Source organism: Amphiprion ocellaris, chromosome 10, assembly GCF_022539595.1.
Source record: "Amphiprion ocellaris isolate individual 3 ecotype Okinawa chromosome 10, ASM2253959v1, whole genome shotgun sequence".
Lineage (NCBI taxonomy): Eukaryota > Metazoa > Chordata > Actinopteri > Pomacentridae > Amphiprion > Amphiprion ocellaris.
This window is the reverse complement of record NC_072775.1, coordinates 35,897,113-35,917,467: the sequence shown is the minus strand read 5'-3', so window position 1 is coordinate 35,917,467 and position 20,355 is coordinate 35,897,113. Positions and strand designations below refer to the sequence as shown.

Sequence of the window (20,355 nt, the reverse complement as noted above, 5' to 3'; positions counted from 1 at the left end):
TCCTATGGCAGCTTCTACTAAACTCTAAAATATCTGAAGCACAAATAAACTCACCAAATGTTCTGCTGTTAGAGTGAACACAAGAGTCTCCATGCACTGATAACACCCAGACTACTGCTGGGACAGTCCTTAGTGTTAGCATGCTATGCGGCTAATACGGCTAATGTGGTTAGCATTAGTCACAACAATAGGAGAATCCTTAGTGTTAGCATGCTATGCGGCTAATGCAGCTAATGTGGCTAACATTAGCATTAGTCACAACACTAGGAGAATCCTTAGTGTTAGCACATTATGTGGCTAACGTTGCTAACATTAGCATTAGCCACAACAATAGAAAAATCCTTAATGAGAGCTTGACTTCAACAGACACATGTGCCGCCTATTTCAAGCATTAAATCTGGGCTAAAAAAAAAAAAAAATACATGAATAAAAACATGACTTAGTCTGGTTAGTGAACTTCCACCAAACTTCTGATTCTGGTGTCATTCCGACCAAACACCTGATGACTCCTCCAACATGCAGCTTGTTGTTAAACGAAGAGATAAAAGATCAGAATGATTAAATATTCTACCTGCTGTGCATCTGCTTCTGATTCGAAGGTGATGAACCAGTTGTCGTTGTAGGCAAATTCACAGTTGATGAACTTGGGTAGGTTGTCCCCTTTAAACAGAGCCTCCACCTCCTGAAAAACAAAGCAGGTTACTGCGTTATTTACCAGCTATCGGTCACAGTGGAAACGCTTCTGAGTTATTACTTTAACCATAAACAAACCCGTCTGAAATCATTCCTCCCCACAGAAACCTAAATCCTCTCAATGCTGAACACTGAAGCAGGTTTTAGATCTGAGGGATTCTGACACAGGAACCAGATTTTAGACTTTTATCATTCCGACTCTACAACCATCTGTGCACAGAAAACACTGAACCACTGCTGCTGCTGTTAAAACACCAATAAATGCTGCACATCAACACCTAAAAACTAAACACAATAACCCACGACGGGTCCGGGAACAGCAGCATGTGGCTAAACGGAGGCGTCTTTAACAGCGATGAGAAGATTCATTATGGAGGAAATAACTCAGGAGGCTCTGAACAGAAACAGAAAAATTACTGAAAACCAAAGCCTTCTTCAGCATGTGTGAAATATAAGATAATACATCATCATCCAGATTTGACCAATTTTGGACATAATTTTAGGTCCTGTTGAACAATTTTTGAATAATTTTAGGAAATCCTGAGTCATTTTGGGAGGTTTCTGTCATTTTTGGACAAATTTTAATAATTTTGGGACAATTTTGTGTAATTTTGGACATGTTTTGTAATTTTCAATAACTTTCTGAGCCATTTTTGACAAATATTGAGAAATTTGGGGTGTCTTTTGGGGTAATTATAGACTTTGATGTAATTTTACCAATTTTTAACGAAGAAGACATTTGACTTCTGATAAAAACTAACACCAGATCAGTTTTCATGTCATTTTTTAGGCTTTTTACGCAGGTTTTTCACAGTTTGGACAAATATGAGTCATTTAAAATCATTTTTTTCTTCTTTTCTTAAACATTTTTGACCATTTCAAACTAATTTTCAACAATTATTGAGCATTTCTTTATGATTTTTGTATAACTTCAGGATACTTTTGTGTCACTTTGAACGATTTTTGGATAATTTCCAACATTTATTAAGTCATACTGGGTCATTTTGGACACAGTTTGAGTAATTTTGGACAATTTCTGTGTTCTTTTGGACACTGTTGTCATTTTATCATGTCACTGTGAACATTCAGGTACCACAGATTTTGACTATTTTCAGAGTTCCAGACCCTTAAAATACATAGAGGAGCTTTCTTGAACTGTCATAACTCTGAGTTCTGGTAAAAACTGACACCAGATCAGTTTTACATCCATCCAGGTGTCACAGTCTGAAGAATAAACCTGGTTTCAGTTGATTTCCTCTAGAACCAGCTGTGATCCTCAGTACTTTGCTACGATGACGTCACTAACCTCCATATCAGTCTTTGTCATGGTGGGAACACGACCTACTCATGGACCTACAGTTTCAAAACATTTTTAGCCGGCGGTGCTAATTAATCATTTGTTAAAATAAATTAACTACAGTCAACTTTATTTATAATATCAGTTATTTTAACCTTTAAACATTTGACCTCCAACCTTACTTTACACACTCGGGTATATAAAAGCTCTCCTAGTGAACTGTGAGTCAATTGAAACATCTGAGTTGTGATTGGAGGTCATTAACCTCCTCAGAAGTCTTTGTCATGGTGCCCGTTGCTGCTAAACTCCCACAAGGCTCTCTGCTTTAACTGTAGTCAGAGTGACACCTCCTCTGGTCTCTACAGGATTAAACGGGAAAAGGCTCCACCTGGTGGAACAACCAGGAACTACAGCTGATCTATGTTTACCATTCAGGAAACATCAGTCTGATGTTTCTGCTACTCCTCTGTAGAAGTTAGAAAGAACCTGGTAGAGGGTGGAGATGACTATTACAGCGCCTCTGTGACATTAAATAAAGACTAAACCAAACAAATCAAAGAAAACTATCTGAACTATTATGTTATCGTTGAAGCAGATAAATATCTCAATTATTTTAATCACTGAAGCTACATGTACATTATAGAACTGAGGGATTCTGTGACACTGAAACCATAGTTTTTAAATTAAAAAAAACTCTAATCTACAGTTTTTATTGCTGTTCTAACACTCCTGGTCCCTCACCACATCCAGCAATCACTGGACATAGACATCTAATAACTAAATGATATTACCCACATTCATCTCCTGAACCTGCTTCACCTCAGCCTTAACTCTGTTCTACAGATTTCCTTTTTTATTTTCAGAGTTGGAAATGTTGGAAGACGCTATGAACTGAATTTTATTTTTTTTGCAGATTCACTATAAATGGACCTGAAGACGACAAACGCCAACAAACATGTCACACTGCTGCTGTCAGAGTGAACAGACCATCAGGAATCCTGGAATTGGTCCTGGAGCAGCAGGAAAACTGGAATAACGTGATAATACTGTTTGATGTGAACGTTCTGCTGTGATAAAAGTCTTCAGCTCCCAGTCAGCAGATCTCTAAGTGTTCCATCATCCTGAGGCAGAATTCACTGATATAATCCTGAAAATACTCCACATCCACAGTCAGCTGTCTGGGTTCTCAGCAGCAGGAGGAGGTCTGGAGGTTCATGAAATGGTCTGGGAGCAGAAACAGGTGAACCAGGTGGAACATGAATGTTTTAAGGATATTAATTCCACCAATAATTCATCTGCATTCATCATGTCAGTGATTGTAAATAAAACTCACACTGAGGAGCTTATAAAACACAACAGACCATTTCTGCACTTCATCTTCTGACTACAAGCAAAGTGGAAGTTCAGCAAATAAAAGATCAAGAAATGTGAACCAACAGACCATCAACACATCCAGACAGGTTTCCATTATTCTGGGATGTGCAGCCATCCTACAGCAGGTCTTTGTTGACTCACATTGGGAGAATCAAACAGCTGACAAATGCCTCTGATTGGCTGATAACTTCAAGGAACATCCTGAACCCTTGACTCCTACGGTGAGGAGACTAAAGGGTTAACAGGTATTTAGAGTCTGAAGGCAGAGCTTTCAGGAACACCAAGGTTCTTCTCTTGTTACCTGGTTATATCTCCACGGCAACTGATGCTGCACAGCTAGATCTCCATGGTAACTGATGCTGTGGAACTAGATCTCCATGGTAACTGATACTGTGGACCTAGATCTCCATGGTAACTGATACTGTAGAGCAAGATCTCCATGGTAACTGATGCTGTGGAGCCAGATCTCCATGGTAACTGATGCTGTGGAGCTAGATCTCCATGGTAACTGATGCTGTGGAGCCAGATCTCCATGGTAACTGATACTGTAGAGCTAGATCTCCATGGTAACTGATACTGTGGAGCCAGATCTCCATGGTAACTGATGCTGTGGAGCCAGATCTAAATGGTAACTGATACTATGGAGCTAGATCTCCATGGTAACTGATGCTGTGGAGCTAGATCTCCATGGTAACTGATGCTGTGGAGCCAGATCTCCATGGTAACTGATACTGTAGAGCTAGATCTCCATGGTAACTGATACTGTGGAGCCAGATCTCCATGGTAACTGATGCTGTGGAGCTAGATCTCCATGGTAACTGATGCTGTGGAGCCAGATCTCCATGGTAACTGATACTGTAGAGCTAGATCTCCATGGTAACTGATACTGTGGAGCCAGATCTCCATGGTAACTGATGCTGTGGAGCTAGATCTCCATGGTAACTGATGCTGTGGAGCCAGATCTCCATGGTAACTGATACTATGGAGCTAGATCTCCATGGTAACTGATACTGTAGAGCTAGATCTCCATGGTAACTGATGCTGTGGAGCCAGATCTCCATGGTAACTGATGCTGTGGAGCTAGATCTCCATGGTAACTGATGCTGTGGAGCCAGATCTCCATGGTAACTGATACTGTAGAGCTAGATCTCCATGGTAACTGATACTGTGGAGCCAGATCTCCATGGTAACTGATGCTGTGGAGCTAGATCTCCATGGTAACTGATGCTGTGGAGCCAGATCTCCATGGTAACTGATACTGTAGAGCTAGATCTCCATGGTAACTGATACTGTGGAGCCAGATCTCCATGGTAACTGATGCTGTGGAGCTAGATCTCCATGGTAACTGATGCTGTGGAGCCAGATCTCCATGGTAACTGATACTATGGAGCCAGATCTCCATGGTAACTGATGCTGTGGAGCCAGATCTAAATGGTAACTGATACTATGGAGCTAGATCTCCATGGTAACTGATGCTGTGGAGCTAGATCTCCATGGTAACTGATGCTGTGGAGCCAGATCTCCATGGTAACTGATACTGTAGAGCTAGATCTCCATGGTAACTGATACTGTGGAGCCAGATCTCCATGGTAACTGATACTATGGAGCTAGATCTCCATGGTAACTGATGCTGTGGAGCCAGATCTCCATGGTAACTGATGCTGTGGAGCTAGATCTCCATGGTAACTGATACTGTGGAGCCAGATCTCCATGGTAACTGATGCTGTGGAGCTAGATCTCCATGGTAACTGATGCTGTGGAGCCAGATCTCCATGGTAACTGATACTATGGAGCTAGATCTCCATGGTAACTGATGCTGAGGAGCTAGATCTCCATGGTAACTGATGCTGTGGAGCCAGATGTCCATGGTAACTGATACTGTAGAGCTAGATCTCCATGGTAACTGATACTGTGGAGCCAGATCTCCATGGTAACTGATACTATGGAGCTAGATCTCCATGGTAACTGATGCTGTGGAGCCAGATCTCCATGGTAACTGATACTGTGGAGCTAGATCTCCATGGTAACTGATACTGTGGAGTTAGATCTCCATGGTAACTGATACTGTGAGGCTAACCTGGTTCAGGTTCTGTTCAGAGTTTGTGATTTAAATCAGCCGTAAGAAGCGTCTCCCAGAAACATAAAGAGACACCATCACTGCTGTTATCATTTCATCTAGCTGTGTTCCTGCCGCTAACATTTACCAGTTTTAGTTTCACACGTCAAGAATGCAGGCAGACGCCATAGTGAGATCACACAAACAGATAAAGTGAACACAGGAACATGATCTTTAACTTCACATAAAGCCACTGAAGACTGCAGCTGTGTGTTTCCACTGTTAGAAACATTTTATAGAATTATTAAGTGTCGGGCAGCGTTGGGACTCAGATCCCAGACGTGAAATACGTGCACTAAAAACGGTACTTAAAGTTAAAATGCTCACTGTAGTGTATTTATCCCTATATTATTAATATTATTATTACTCGTGTGTTCATGTAAAAGCAGGGTTTTACTGCTATAGTAACTCTTTATAGAACTATGTAAATACAGTCGACACCAGCTCCACCTCTGGGCTGATGTGAGCTTCTTCCTCCACCATCAGAACACAGAACCAAGGAAACCCGTTTGTAAAATGTGTCTGTTTGAGAGACTCTGAGAACCTTCCATTGTGGACTGAAGCTGTTCTGGCAGCACACGAGACACCGTATGTTGGTTTTCCTTTAATGTGTCCACACCACTCACCTCTATAGGCGTGCTCTCTGGAACCTCTCTGAGGATCACGATGCAGCGGTTCTGATTGGGTCGCACCTTCTCCCCCTTCTCATCCACCTGGACCAACGGCAGAGCTGCAGGACGCCAGGAGGAGCACAATTATTAACGACTAATCAGAGATCCAATGATGACAGATTTCAGTTCAGCTTCAACAACTCCTGCATCTGACCAGCATCTGTCTTCTGCTAAAGCTGCTTAACACTCACACACAAAAACAAGACACAGAACGACAAAAATAAGACAAAAAACACAAACAAGAAAAAAGGAAACACAAAATGACAAAAAACGAGAAACAAAATGACAAAAACATGAGACAAACGATGCAAAACAAAACAAAAAAAGAGACAAGAAAGTGACAAAAAAATGGACAGACGACAAAAATTTGACAAAAAAATTACAGAAGCGAGAAACAAAATGGCAAAAAACAGACTAACGACATAAGCAGGACAAAAAAACACAAAACGACAAACGACACAAAACAACGAATAAAGGAAAACACAAAATGACGACAAAAAACACAAACCAGAAAAAAGGAAACACAAAATGACAAAAAGGAGAAACAAAATGACAAAAACACGAGACAAGCGACACACAACAAAACAAAAAAAGAAACAAAAAAGTGACAAAGTGACAAAAAAAATTTGCAAATGACAAAAGTGTGACGAAAAATGACAAAAATCAACAAAAACAGAAAATATTACAAAAACAAGACACAAATGAACAATCTAGTATTTTACTTTCTGATCCAAACAACTTGTCATGATCTAGAAATTATTTTAAATTTATAGTTTTACTAATTTACAATCTGCAGTTAATGTCTTCTCTGGAATTTTTACACTTTGAGGACCGGATTGGACCCTCTGGAGGACCGCTTTTAGACCCTCTGGAGGGCCGGATTAGGACCGCGGGCTGCATGTTGGACACCCCTGGTTTACAGTTACTCATCCAGGTATGAAGGTAAAATGTTTGCAGGTCATTAAGCCCTAAAATAAAGGAAGAGCTGAGAGCCAGACAGGACTCATCTGAGCAGTAAATGAAGCGTTTCGGTCGGACTCTCCTGGGAATCAGTCGTCTTCTACTCACATCGCAAAATGTCCACGATCAGCTCCACGTCGGTGCTGAGCTTCTTGACGTGGTCCAGGTTGGCCACCGTCACGATTGGCACATATTGGTCGCTGTCCATCTGGGAGATGAGGTACATGTCACTGGCCAGGTTCTCCCTGGAGACAGACGAGGAGGACAGTCAACAACACGGACGTTCACACAGCTGGAGGTTTCTGTCTTCTTCATGGACACATTTAATACTTCTGGGACAATTTCTGTGTAATTTTGGACACTTTGTCAGTTTGAACAGCTTTCTCAGCCATTTCTAAGTAATTTCAGCATTTCATAATAATTTTTGTATAACTTTAGGATATTTTTATGTCACTTTGGACAATTGTGCAGATTTTTGAGTAATTTTCAACATTTATCAAGTCATTTTGGGCACAGTTTGAATAATTTTGGACATCTTATGTCAGTTTGAACAGCTTTCTCAGCCTTTTTTTTTTACAAATATTGAGAAAATCTGGGACAATTTTTGTGTAATTTTAGACAACCTTCATGTAATTTGACCAATTTTTAATGAAGAACACATCTGAGTTCTGGTCAAAACTGACATCAAATCAGTTTTTGAGTCATTTTTGAGTTATTTTACAGAGGTATTTGAAAGTTTGAACAGATCTGAGTCATTTCGAATAACTTTTGTGTCTTTTCTTTGTCATTTTTGACATTTTCTAAGTAATTTTCAACAATTTCTGAGTAATGTTTAGTGATTTTTGCATAATTTTAGAATACTTTCATGTCGCTGAAAAATTTTAGGCTAATTTTGCACATTTTGGAGTAACTGTCAACATTTATCAAGTCATTTTGGGTCATTCTGGACACAGTTTCAGTAATTTTGGGACAATTTCTGTGTTTATTTGGATGCTGTCATTTTGAACAGTTTTCTGAGCCATTTTTTACAAATATTGAGAAAACTTGGGATCATTTTTGTGTAATTTTACACAGCTTTCATGTAATTTGACCAATTTTTAATAAAAAATACATTTGAGTGCTGATAAAAACTGACAACAGATCAGTTTTCAAGTGATTTTGGGCCATTTTGTGTAATTTTGGAGACTCTTTTCATTTTGAAAAATTTTCTGAACCATTTTTAAAAAAATATTGAGAAAATTTTAGACAATATTCATGTAATTTGTAGGGCTGGACCCAAATATCCAAAAATTACGGTGGTATGAGAATATTTATTTTGAGAGTTTTCGGATTCCAACCCAACCAATTTTGCACCTTTTAGGGGGGACTTTGGATCTTTTCGTGGTAATTTTATATCTTTTAGTGGTAAAGTACACCTTTTAGTAGCAATTTTGCATCTTTTTGTGGCAATTTTACACCATTTAATGGCAAATTTGTATCTTTTAGTGGCAATTTTGCTTTTCCGTGATAATTTTGCACCTTTTAGTGGTAATTTTGCATCTTTCTGTGGTGATTATGCATCTTTTTGTGATAATTTTGCAATTTTTAGTGGTGATTTTGCACCTTTTAGTGGTAATTTTACATCTGTGACACTTTTGCATCTTTTCGTGGTGATTTTACATTTTTTTGTGGTAATTTGTATGTAGTTTGTATAATAAATAATAATAATAAATATAAGTGTATGGTCTAAATCTTAAAATGTATTACCTAAATTAGACCAATAAGTTTGTATAATAAATAATAACTATAACTGTGGGGTCTTAATCTTTATTACTCAGGTTATTTGGTGTTGTATATAATATTATAGGGGCAGACATATCTGTAATAAATGTCACTGCAGGGCCTTAACCTGAATATTTTAGCACATCTGGAACATTAATCAGATTTTTCTCCTAAATCTGCTGTATTAATACCTGAACTCATACAAACGTGATGTTTAATCATTTCCTGTGTTGGCTTTCTGAAGGCGCTCTGTGAACCAGGACGACCCCGGTAGAGAAGCTCGGTCTGAATGAGTGCTGACATGAGCTCACCTGGACAGACAGAACTCCAGGGTCTTCTTCAGGTGCTCCCTCAGGCCCTCCTGGGGGTTTTCAGGCTGGGAGTCACCGCCTGCTGACAGAGGAAAGGTTTGGTCAAACAAACATCCAGAGTTCTGTTCAGACCAGCGTCGTATGGAGGGCAGTGACCAGAAGTGATCCATGGATTTATGAGATTTATTTGAAAACTCTCCCTGTAGCTCTGCTGCTGTTCCGTTCAGGTGGAGGACGCTGAGAGATAAATGTCTGCTACAAACCCCATAAAATCTTAATGCTGCTGATGAATAAAACACAAAACAACAAGCAGCTCTTCAGCGGTGGCTGTATCCTCCAGAAGATAAACTTGCTGCTGGAGGATGAGCTCAGACATAGTTTCATTCCAGGCAGACGAACCAGGTAGAAGAAAGAGACGCCATCAGTAACCGATGACCGATAACTAGAACAACCAGCTAAAACCAGTCTCTGTTGACCAACCACACAACTCCTCCATTCAGCTGCGTGTTTAAATCACATATTTTAACTTTAATGATTTAACTCTGATTCTAATGTCCTGCAACAGGATGAGCAGAGTTTTCTTTGTGTCAGCTGGTTCTAAAAACCCATCAGAGCTACGAGGACGTCAGCTAACGTCTTGTTCAGATCATTACCTCTGAGATTAACATCAACATACTCAGACTTTATCTGTGCTTTAAACAGAGCTGGAGGTAAATTAGGACCAAGCAGGAGAACGCATTCAGACATTTTTTGCTTTACAAACTGAATGATGACAGGTTTTCTACAGTTGATGCTGCTGTAACCGAACAGCTTCATTCAGTCACTCAACAGGATGCAGATAAAACATCAACACTCAGAACATCTGGAGAAGCACTGGAGAGACACTGGAGCTTCATCCAGAGGATTTAAATCTAAAACCTGTACAGATCCTTCTACGGAGCATCAGTTACCATGGAGATCTAGCTTCACAGCAACGGTTACCATGGAGATCTAGCTCCACAGCATCAGTTACCATAGAGATCTAGCTCCTCAGCATCAGTTACCATAGAGATCTAGCTCCTCAGCATCAGTTACCATAGAGATCTAGCTCCTCAGCATCAGTTACCATAGAGATCTAGCTCCACAGCATCAGTTACCATAGAGATCTAGCTCCTCAGCATCAGTTACCATAGAGATCTAGCTCCACAGCATCAGTTACCATAGAGATCTAGCTCCTCAGCATCAGTTACCATAGAGATCTAGCTCCTCAGCATCAGTTACCATGGAGATCTAGCTCCACAGCATCAGTTACCATGGAGATCTAGCTCCACAGCATCAGTTACCATGGAGATCTAGCTCCACAGCATCAGTTACCATAGAGATCTAGCTCCTCAGCATCAGTTACCATAGAGATCTAGCTCCTCAGCATCAGTTACCATGGAGATCTAGCTCCACAGCATCAGTTACCATGGAGATCTAGCTCCACAGCATCAGTTACCATAGAGATCTAGCTCCTCAGCATCAGTTACCATAGAGATCTAGCTCCACAGCATCAGTTACCATAGAGATCTAGCTCCTCAGCATCAGTTACCATAGAGATCTAGCTCCACAGCATCAGTTACCATAGAGATCTAGCTCCACAGCATCAGTTACCATGGAGATCTAGCTCCACAGCATCAGTTACCATAGAGATCTAGCTCCTCAGCATCAGTTACCATAGAGATCTAGCTCCTCAGCATCAGTTACCATAGAGATCTAGCTCCTCAGCATCAGTTACCATGGAGATCTAGCTCCACAGCATCAGTTACCATAGAGATCTAGCTCCACAGCATCAGTTACCATAGAGATCTAGCTCCTCAGCATCAGTTACCATGGAGATCTAGCTCCACAGCATCAGTTACCATGGTAACACAGCAGCGTTCTAATTTAGAGCGTTCTCTCTCCAACCTTTTGTTTGTTGGGCCCTCAGGTGTGAATTCAGACGGATCACTGGTCCTGGTTGAGTCCTGCAGGTTGTTGGTGTCTGTGGTCTGTTTAAAGCCTCCAGACCTCGTAGACGGACAGTTAACCTCCAACCAGTTAGCCTCCACTAACTAACTAGCTAACTAACCAGCCCACCTGTGTGCCCTGGCTGCCCGGCTTCGGGGTATTCTGTGTAGGCGGACTCGGGCCTCTCCAGGGTGACGGGGGCCACGGGGGCCACGGGGGCCACGGGGGCCACGGGGGCCACGGGGGCCACGGGGGCCACAGGGGCCGGCTCGGCCAGCATTACTGGGACCGGTGGAGGCTCATCTGGGTGGGTTAGTGGGGGCTTGTCCTCACTGGCTTCATAGCCTGTCAGTCAACAAGGGGAGGGATGATAGACGTTACAGGCAGCAGAGCAGGAACTCATCTAGTGACTAAAACCGACAGCTGGATGATACAAGACGGACACAATTTAATAAAAACTAATTATTACTGTTTTCAATCAGAAATCATTACTCATCATCTAGAACCATTTCTGCTCAACCGTCTCTGATTTGCCTGAATTTTTTACAGCATGAAATATGGATATTGATAAAGATATTTGTGTATATTTAGCTTGATTTATCAAATACTTCTGGAGCTCTGTACCTACTTAATGAATATTTTAGTTTCTGTGGAACAACTCGTCAAACCTGCTTAATCAGTTGTGAAAGTTCAACTAAATTTAATTTTAATTAATTTCTGTGAGCCAGTATTTCATATTAAATTGAAATAAATAAATACATTTTTGTGTTTAGTTGTGTATTATTGTGACCTGCAGCTACACCTGGATCAGAAAATATCCCTAGTTTACTTCCAATTATCAGTTTTATGTTGATATGAGCTCAAAGAGTTCAAATATAATTTAACTCACTAACAATCAGAGATCATTTGATCTATTTGTCCAACATTACAGACTCTGAATCAGTAAAATGATGAGAAATAACAGCGAAAATGCCAGGTTTTTATCTTTAATAGTTCCTCAGACGTTGTTGATCAAACAGACTCACATTTAAATGTGAGAAAAAAAATGACGGAATTTTTTTTTTTAAATATCCAAAAATATTTTAATACCTAAATATCATAGATATGATTTTAAATATCCAGAGTTTATGATAATAAGTGAAGCAGAGACGGCTGAGCAGGACGCTCTGAGATGAACTGAAGATAAATTCAGAAAAACCTCAAACTAAAAATCTACAAACAACTGATGAAGGCAGCACAAACAAACAAATGTTGGATTAAAAACAAGTACATTTAACAGAGATGATGTTTCCACAGCACTAATTCAATCAAAAAAACTCACCAATTTGTTGCTCTGAATCAGCAGAAAGCTAAGAAGTTAACTTATAATTATTAGTTTTTCTTACATTAAACTAACTTATTCAACTTTCTGGAAATGTTTCTCATCAGAAGGGAATCATGTTGCTATGAGTGGAATAATTCTCTAAAGAAGCAATAAAACCTGATAATTAGTGCTGTAGAAGAAGATTACAGATTTAAACTAAGACTAAAGGACCACATGGAGGAAACGTTAACAGCAAACTAAAAAGGGAACGGACCAGAAAGAAAAGGATGAAACATGGTAAAAAAATAGTGAAACAAGAAACACAAACCCCCAATCACATGATAATTTATGAAAACACTAAAAGTTAAGCTTGAATATCCAAACTGCTCCGTGACTGAACGGTTTAATTCTATAATTTAATGTTCTCTATCTGCTCTCTGACACACAGGAACTGAATCACATCAACGTCTACCAAACGCTGCCGTCATGAACTGCGACTGTCACCCCAGAAGAAGAAGAGGAAGACCTGTTGCTGCTTCTTCACCAGGACGTCACAGTGACAACTGTACTGATAGGTAATCCATCAAACCTCCAGCCAAAGCAACTACCTGGACTCCAGACTCTGCTGCTCTACATCTAAACATCTTCAACACACCGACCACCACATGGACACACTGAGCTTCATCATTTAAAGAATGTTTACCAGACAGATTCAGCTGAAGCCTCATTTCAAGGAAAAACCACAAAGTTTGCCCTGAACGTCAGCGTGGGTTCAGTCACACAGAAACGTTGCTTTTTATGAGACCTGAGGGCGAGAATACGGCAAGAACGATGAATGTCCAATCTAAAGCCAGAGCTTTCAGTGGCATTAGATGGTTTTAAATTGCTAGATCTCCATAGTAACTGATGCTGTTGAGCTAGATCTCCATGGTAACTGATGCTGTGGAGCTAGATCTCCATGGTAACTGATGCTCCGCAGCCTGATCTCCATGGTAACTGATGCTGTTGAGCTACATCTCCATGGTAACTGATGCTGTTGAGCTACATCTCCATGGTAACTGATGCTCCACAGCCTGATCTCTATGGTAACTGATGTTGCACAGCCTGATCTCCATGGTAACTGATGCTCCGCAGCTTGATCTCTATGGTAACTGATGTTGCACAGCTAACCTGCTCTGAAGGTTCTGTCAGAGTTCTGGATGTGAACAGACTCTAAACAGCGTCTCTCTGTAACCAGATCTTCTCTCTGAGTGGTTCAGACTCTCAGCTGGAGTTTCATCTCCAGACCTGCTGCTCTGTACATTAGTAATACAGTAATTATCATTTAATCCCACTGGATGAAGCTGTACAGTTACAGAGGGATGAAGCTGTACAGTTACAGAGGGATTCAACATGTTGCCATGATGACCTACATGCATTTACCTGCTGATGCAGAAAATACATAAATCAGTTTTTAAGATCTTTATCATACAGAAAGTCCTTAAAGTCCTGGTGGAGCTACAGTGGAACCAGGCGAGGCTAAAGCTTCCCTCTCTGGCATCAGTCTGAGGTGAGAAACAGCGCTACAGGAACAACCAGACTAGAGTCAGTCTGCTGCTGTAAGTTCTCCAGAACCGTCCTGATGGAGGCAGGAGATGAAGCAGACGTCAGTCAGAGCCCCGGCTAATCAATCATTTCTGTTTCTGCACCACATCCTGGTTACCATGTGCTGCTATACTTGGCCGGGACATTAAAGAGACTGATTAGGCTCATCTGAGGTGGGAATATTCATAGCTCCCACTAAATAGAGTATGAATGATTAAAGACGTGACCTGGCGTGACAAAGACGGGAAATAAACTCACAGTCTGAGAGCACCCGGCAGGATTCTGCATTATTTAGTCTGGATTATTTCATACTGATGTAAACCATCAGATTTACTCTCACTGTTTATTTGGTACGTTTCTCTAAACCATCTTTTTACAGTTCTGTAATTTGGAATTGAAACTTTCGTTTATACTCTTGGACACTATTTGCACTAAAAACTTTAACTTCTGTACATCCTGTATATGGGACATTTTGCTTTTTATGTTATTCTTATTGTTTATTTCTTTTATTTATCTACTGTAGCAAACAAATTTCCCCTCTGAGATTGATAAAGTACTTCTATTCTACTGTACTCTGAACACACCATATATTTTGCAAACTACATATTACCTCATTCTGAGTTTTTAGAAAGTTCTATTCCTTCTGTGAAAAGACTTTTAGAGATTTCCGAGTCATTTTTGACCCCCGTGTATTTTTCACCCTACATATTCTCTATATTTTTGCACATTGTGTTTTTTACATTACATATTAGAAATATTTTATTACATCATTCTAAGTTTTGTAAACTTTAATCTGTCACTGAATAGATTTTAAATTCAGATTTTTACACATTAGTCAGTTATTTTTGCATATTATTTCTTATTTACTGTATATTTGATAAATTACATATATCTTTTAAACATTTTTGTACACTATAATCTTTGCATTATGTTTTTTTATAGTTTGAAAACTATATTTTGTGTACTGAATATTTTTTACATTATATAATTCTTCTGTGTTATCCTGTGTATATTTTACATCACAGATAAAGAAATATGATACGTCATTCTTATTTGTTATTCTGAGAATAGAATTATAATATATTTAGATTTAAAGTCGTGAGGAGGAGAGTCCGTCTGCCTCATCGTGTTTTCTGAGCAGTAAAGTTGAACTAGTGACGTCCACCAAGCATCGACACTCAGATGTCATGAATAGAAGCGTCCCTGTGGACTGGGAGCTTCCTGTCCTCCTCTGAATGTGTGCTTGCTACAGCTAGTGTGTAGAGGGGGTGAGGTGGCTGGCTGGCTGGCTGGCTGTTTGGCTGGCTGGCTGGCTGGCTGGCTGGCTGGCTGACTGACCTTCAGGGCCGGGGTCGGCCGAACTATCGCAGCCTTCCTTCCATGGCTGCAGGGCAGCGGGTGTGGTGTCGGGAGTCCCACTGGGGTCCAGGCTAAACATGTGGTTGGCCCATGCTTTGGCATTGGGGTTCAGGTCTGAAACCTTGGCGGATTCCTGCAAACACAAACACAGTCTGGTCAGATTCAGCACATCCATGTAACGTCTCCCATTTCAGAAGCACCAGGAAGCTTTTTAATGCTTCCACAACGTCACATTTCACATTTTAGATCTCATGCTGGTCACAAGCTGACAGAACAACCCTGTAGAATCCAGCATAGTGCTACGATTACATATTCATTTTGATTGGTGGTAAAAACAGGACAAAAAAGGACAAAAATAAAACATAAAATGACAAAAATGAGATACAAAATTACAAAAATGAGACACAAAACAATAAAAATGAGACACAAAACAATAAAAACGAGACACAAAATGAGACACAAAATGGCAAAATTAGACACAAAACAACCAAAACAAGACAGAAAACAACAAAAATGAGACACAAAATGACAAAAACGAGAGAAAATGACAAAAATGAGACACAAAACAACAACCTCCTAGTTCTAATGTGACAGATCAAACCCGTCTTTAGGCTCTAACGGGTTAAAGTGGAGCCTCCAGTGACATAGAACTCATGGAAACATGTTTAATGAACTGAATATTCAGACACACGCTCAAAGAAAACATGTATGTTGCTTGTCTTGTTTTTGCTTTCACTTTTCACACCGGTTTAATAAATGCAAATCACCATGCTGCTAAGTCAGATTTGTTTATTCCTCATCATGTAAAACAGGCCGACATGGAGAAAAGAGTTCAGCCACCTCATGGACCTCCTGCAGGGAAAACCTCAACGTTTGCCTCATTAAAGAAAACTCCCAAACCTCCGAAAACAAATCAGAAGGTCTGAACCATCCTCTCACACCCTGTATATACCCTACATCACATATTAGTAACATTTTACCACAACATTATTGGCTGTAATACTTCTGAGAGCAGATTTTATACGGAGATGTTTACATCTACAAGTCATTCAGGTTTCTGTTCTACACTACATTTATTCACATTTTTCCAAACTGTACATCTTGCATCTACTTGAACTGAATCGTTGCTCAAACAAATAAACTTCTGTTTATGATCAGAGTTTTAGTCTCTTTACACATAACACAGACACAAACAAGTCTATTAAACACAGGAAAATGTCCAGAGCTGTTCTGAGACACAGAAACGCTGTAGAACAGTTTCCTCATCAGGAACAGGACCGTGAAGCCTCCAGACATACTCACAGGATCAAGGCAGCAGACTAGCAGGCTGTAACCCAGAGCCAGCGCTTCATTCAGCTCCTCAGAGCTCCAGGAGCCGATCCGAGGCTCCACTGCATCCAGTCCATGACCAGCCAGCAGCATGGTGAAGCCTCCTCGCCTCTCTGAGTCTGCCGGGTCGGTCCACGGGTCCACAGGTCCACGGGTCCACGGGTCCACGGGTCCACAGGTCCGTCCCGCTGGACTCGGCTGACGTGGCAGAAGCTGACTGGCTGCTGTTTGTTTTGTCGCCGCTGCTCTGAGTCATTCTCCGGCACACCTCAGCCCGAGTGAAGCCAATCCACACGCATGACGGAGCCTGAAGCGTCGCTAAAATTAAACCGACCTCCTGAGTCCCGCTTTTAATAGATTACCGTGCTAACGAGCCCAGAAACGGAGGCTGAGAGACAGTTCAAGAAGCGGCAAGTTCAGAGAAGGAAGACTGGGAGCTGATCCTGCCAGAGACAAAGACCAGGGTCACATTTCACCGACCATATCATCCTAACAGCTAATAATCCAACCCTGCGCCGACGTAAAACTCCCACTCCGCTGCCATGGAAACGGCTGCTGACATCACACGTGGCCCGGGCATCGCTTGACCTTTCTACAGTTTAAAATGTTCCCCTTCTTGGCAGAGGAGGAAAAGGTTAGCAGCTTCCCTGATGGAGGGTGTGTTTGGGGAGGAAACGAGAGGACGTGATTCAACAGGAGACGAGTTATTGTCGGTGTCACGGCGGGGCGGCCGGCGTGGAGCTGGCTTTATTACTCTGTCTCTGAGATGGAGGTGAGCAGTCCTAAAACAGCTCAACGAGGACGGATGTGTCTGTCTGACAGACCTGGAGGACACCGAGGACGGACGAGCATCAAAACAAGGTTCAAGATAAAGTTTTCATTCAGCCTTTACAGCTGCAGAAACAACAATCTGTAGAAATGATAGAAAAATCTGGCAGCGAGAGCACCAGAAACACTGTTCAACTGTAGAAACTGCAAATATCTGATTTAAATATGTTGAAATTTTGCCTTTTTTTCCTCCATGTAACCATTTCTCTATGACTGACAAAAAAAAAAAATCTGTTTTAGGCTGAACTGCAGGCAGTGTTTCCTCAGAGAGACTGAGAGGAAAACCAGTAAAATAAATGCAGCAGAAACATAGACCAGAGGAGCAGGTTGTTGGAGATCCATCCAGCATGGAGGAACATCTACAGATGATGAGCAGAGGAGAGAGGAAACCTCTACAGGATGAGGAGGGAAAATGACCACAAAGAGACACAAAACAACAAAAATGAGACACAAACATCAAAAACGACACACAAAACAAAAATGAGACAAAATGAAAAAAAACGAGACATAAAATGTCAAAAACGAGACACAAATCAACAGAAATGACTCAAAACAACAAAAATATACAAAAATAAGACACAAAAGTGAGACACAGAACAACAAAAACGAGACATAACATGAGAAAATGAGACACAAAGTGGAGACAACAGAGACTGAATAAAATCAAAGCTGCTGGATGAATAAAATAAAACATCTTCAGGATGCACCATGTAGACACTTGGAAAAATGTCAGACTTGCTGATTTTAGGTTTGTTTTTTGGATTTTATGTACAATAATTAGAAAGACTCCACTTGTTTTTGTCCTGTTGTTGTTTAGTTTATGGCGATAACCTGAATCACGCTGATCAGAAGACAGTCTTCTCCTTCTAGTCATGGTGTTGTTCCATTAGAGCTACAGGACTTTATATCAGGGTGAAAAATGAGCCACAGAGAGGAAAAACACCCAGAAACCTGCTGAGGTTCAGAGAGGTAAAGTCCTGATTCCAGACAAACACATGCAGATGAAAAGGACATGGAAGATTTGTTGTATCCTTAAAAATAAAATAAAAAACAAAGCAATGGACAAACAGACATGGATGGATCTGTTGTCCAGTTAACGTCTTCTAGCTGATTAAACTTCTGTGTTGAGTGAAAAGGACAAACACCACAAGTGTCACTTCCTAGTTCAGTAAGTCTAGTGAAAATGTAAACAAAGCCGTTCCGTGCATCACGATATCAATCAGTTCTTCATGGAAGTAATGAATATGAACAACTTTCATGCATGTATGAATCATTTTACAGGAAGACAACAGAATATGATGCACTGTTTTTACTACTTCATCTAATAATGCTGATGTTCGCCCTGTTCCAAGTGTTTTAGTCCATCTAATTTCACTTTCCTTTTCTTCCAAGCATCAGAAGAGTCTGACTGATGCTTGGAGCCATAATAAAGGACAAAAAGTTAGTGAATGTAGCACAATCCAAGGTGGAGTACAACCAGAGAATGGAAACAAAGCCGTCTGATAGTTCAACGTAACGACAAAACTCCGTACATTAAACCGAGGACCTCCTCCATCAGGCTACCACACATTCAAACTAAGAAAATGGAAATATTTACCAACACTTCTGAGCTGCACCTCACTGAACCTGAACCTCTCAGGATGTTATTGAAAGCGTTTCAAAGATGCTCGTACAGTAGAAAGATGGATAAACTGCAGTTAAAGGCTTAACCTGGTAACACGGTGCAGTATTTAACCTTGTAAACTTACTAAATATCAACCTAAAATCAGCTGTGTCATGGGGAGAGGTGTGTTTATCTTATTACCCGACATCTTTACAACATTTGAGCTTCACCACTGAGACTCAAATACCCTTCTGATTAATATTCTGGATTAATTCTGCATATCCGTACATGAACAGAGCATTTTTATACCACTGACCAATCAGCTGCTCGGCTCCCTCAAATGATCCGATCCCGTCCAGAGTCCTCCGTTCTTTCGTGTTCATAACCGACTAGCCTGAACAGCTATAAATAGGTCATGTTGAGTTTGTGGTGTGTTTCTAACACATATGTGCGAGGCATATGGTGCATCTGAGTGTGAATAAGGAATGAGCTGGAAGCCACATGGCTGGTGTTACTATGGCAGGATCTGAGGAGGAACTAGACCGCACAAACAAACTTACAGATAACTGGCTCTCCAAAATGTTCCACGTTACCATTAAACACGCTTAGTTCAGTTACATATTTCTGTATTTCACAGTTAAATGCTCCATAATGAATAACTTAATCATGTTCTACAGTCAGAAATGAGCCGTCTCAGTATTCGACCTTTCCATCCACATTTGGAGGACATAACACATGACCTGGGTGTGCGTTAAAGACTCTTCTACAGCCTCCACACATTTAGAAAATCCTCCACAAATCATAAACTACAAACTGACCTGAACTGTAACATCTGTGCAGGATTGTTGTGTATTTTATGACTTATTTGAATCAGAAAACGAGGATGAAAGGTTTGCTATCATGTTTTAGTTTCCCAGCACAGATCCAGGCCTTAATGAGACCTACAGCCTGCAGCTTTAACCCCCTATCGCCTGTCCAATCTCCAGAGTGTGTGAACGACAACGGAAAAAGACTGCAGCTTCTTTCCATTTCCTCATTCTGGAGCTCTCAGGAAAAACAGCCGTTTCTCCGCCTGAAGGCCGTCCGCTTCCTCGGCATTCCTTCCTGTTAGAAGAGGCTGACTGAAAGCCGTCAGGAAACATGAAGACACGACCCGGTGCCGGTTCAGAGACGGACCTCATCACTTCAGTCCCCAGAA

General features: G+C 40.8%; 1 protein-coding gene across 9 annotated transcripts in view; it reads right to left on the bottom strand.

Moving 5' to 3' along the window:
- LOC111567786 (La ribonucleoprotein 4B) overlaps window positions 1–20,355 on the bottom strand; it is a 48,641-nt gene that overhangs the window by 13,221 nt on the left and 15,065 nt on the right. For 2 of the 9 annotated variants that reach the window (XM_035947613.2, XM_035947614.2), the window contains 6 exons: window positions 15,377–15,530; window positions 11,281–11,496; window positions 9,184–9,265; window positions 7,220–7,356; window positions 6,107–6,210; window positions 572–682 (listed from right to left, as the gene is read on the bottom strand). In XM_035947613.2, the coding sequence (XP_035803506.2) occupies window positions 572–682; window positions 6,107–6,210; window positions 7,220–7,356; window positions 9,184–9,265; window positions 11,281–11,496; window positions 15,377–15,530 (804 nt within the window). Of the gene's footprint in view, window positions 1–571; window positions 683–6,106; window positions 6,211–7,219; window positions 7,357–9,183; window positions 9,266–11,280; window positions 11,497–15,376; window positions 15,531–16,699; window positions 17,775–20,355 lie in introns of those variants that run through there. The other 7 variants (XM_035947609.2, XM_035947610.2, XM_035947611.2 and 4 more) reach the window with 7 other exon arrangements.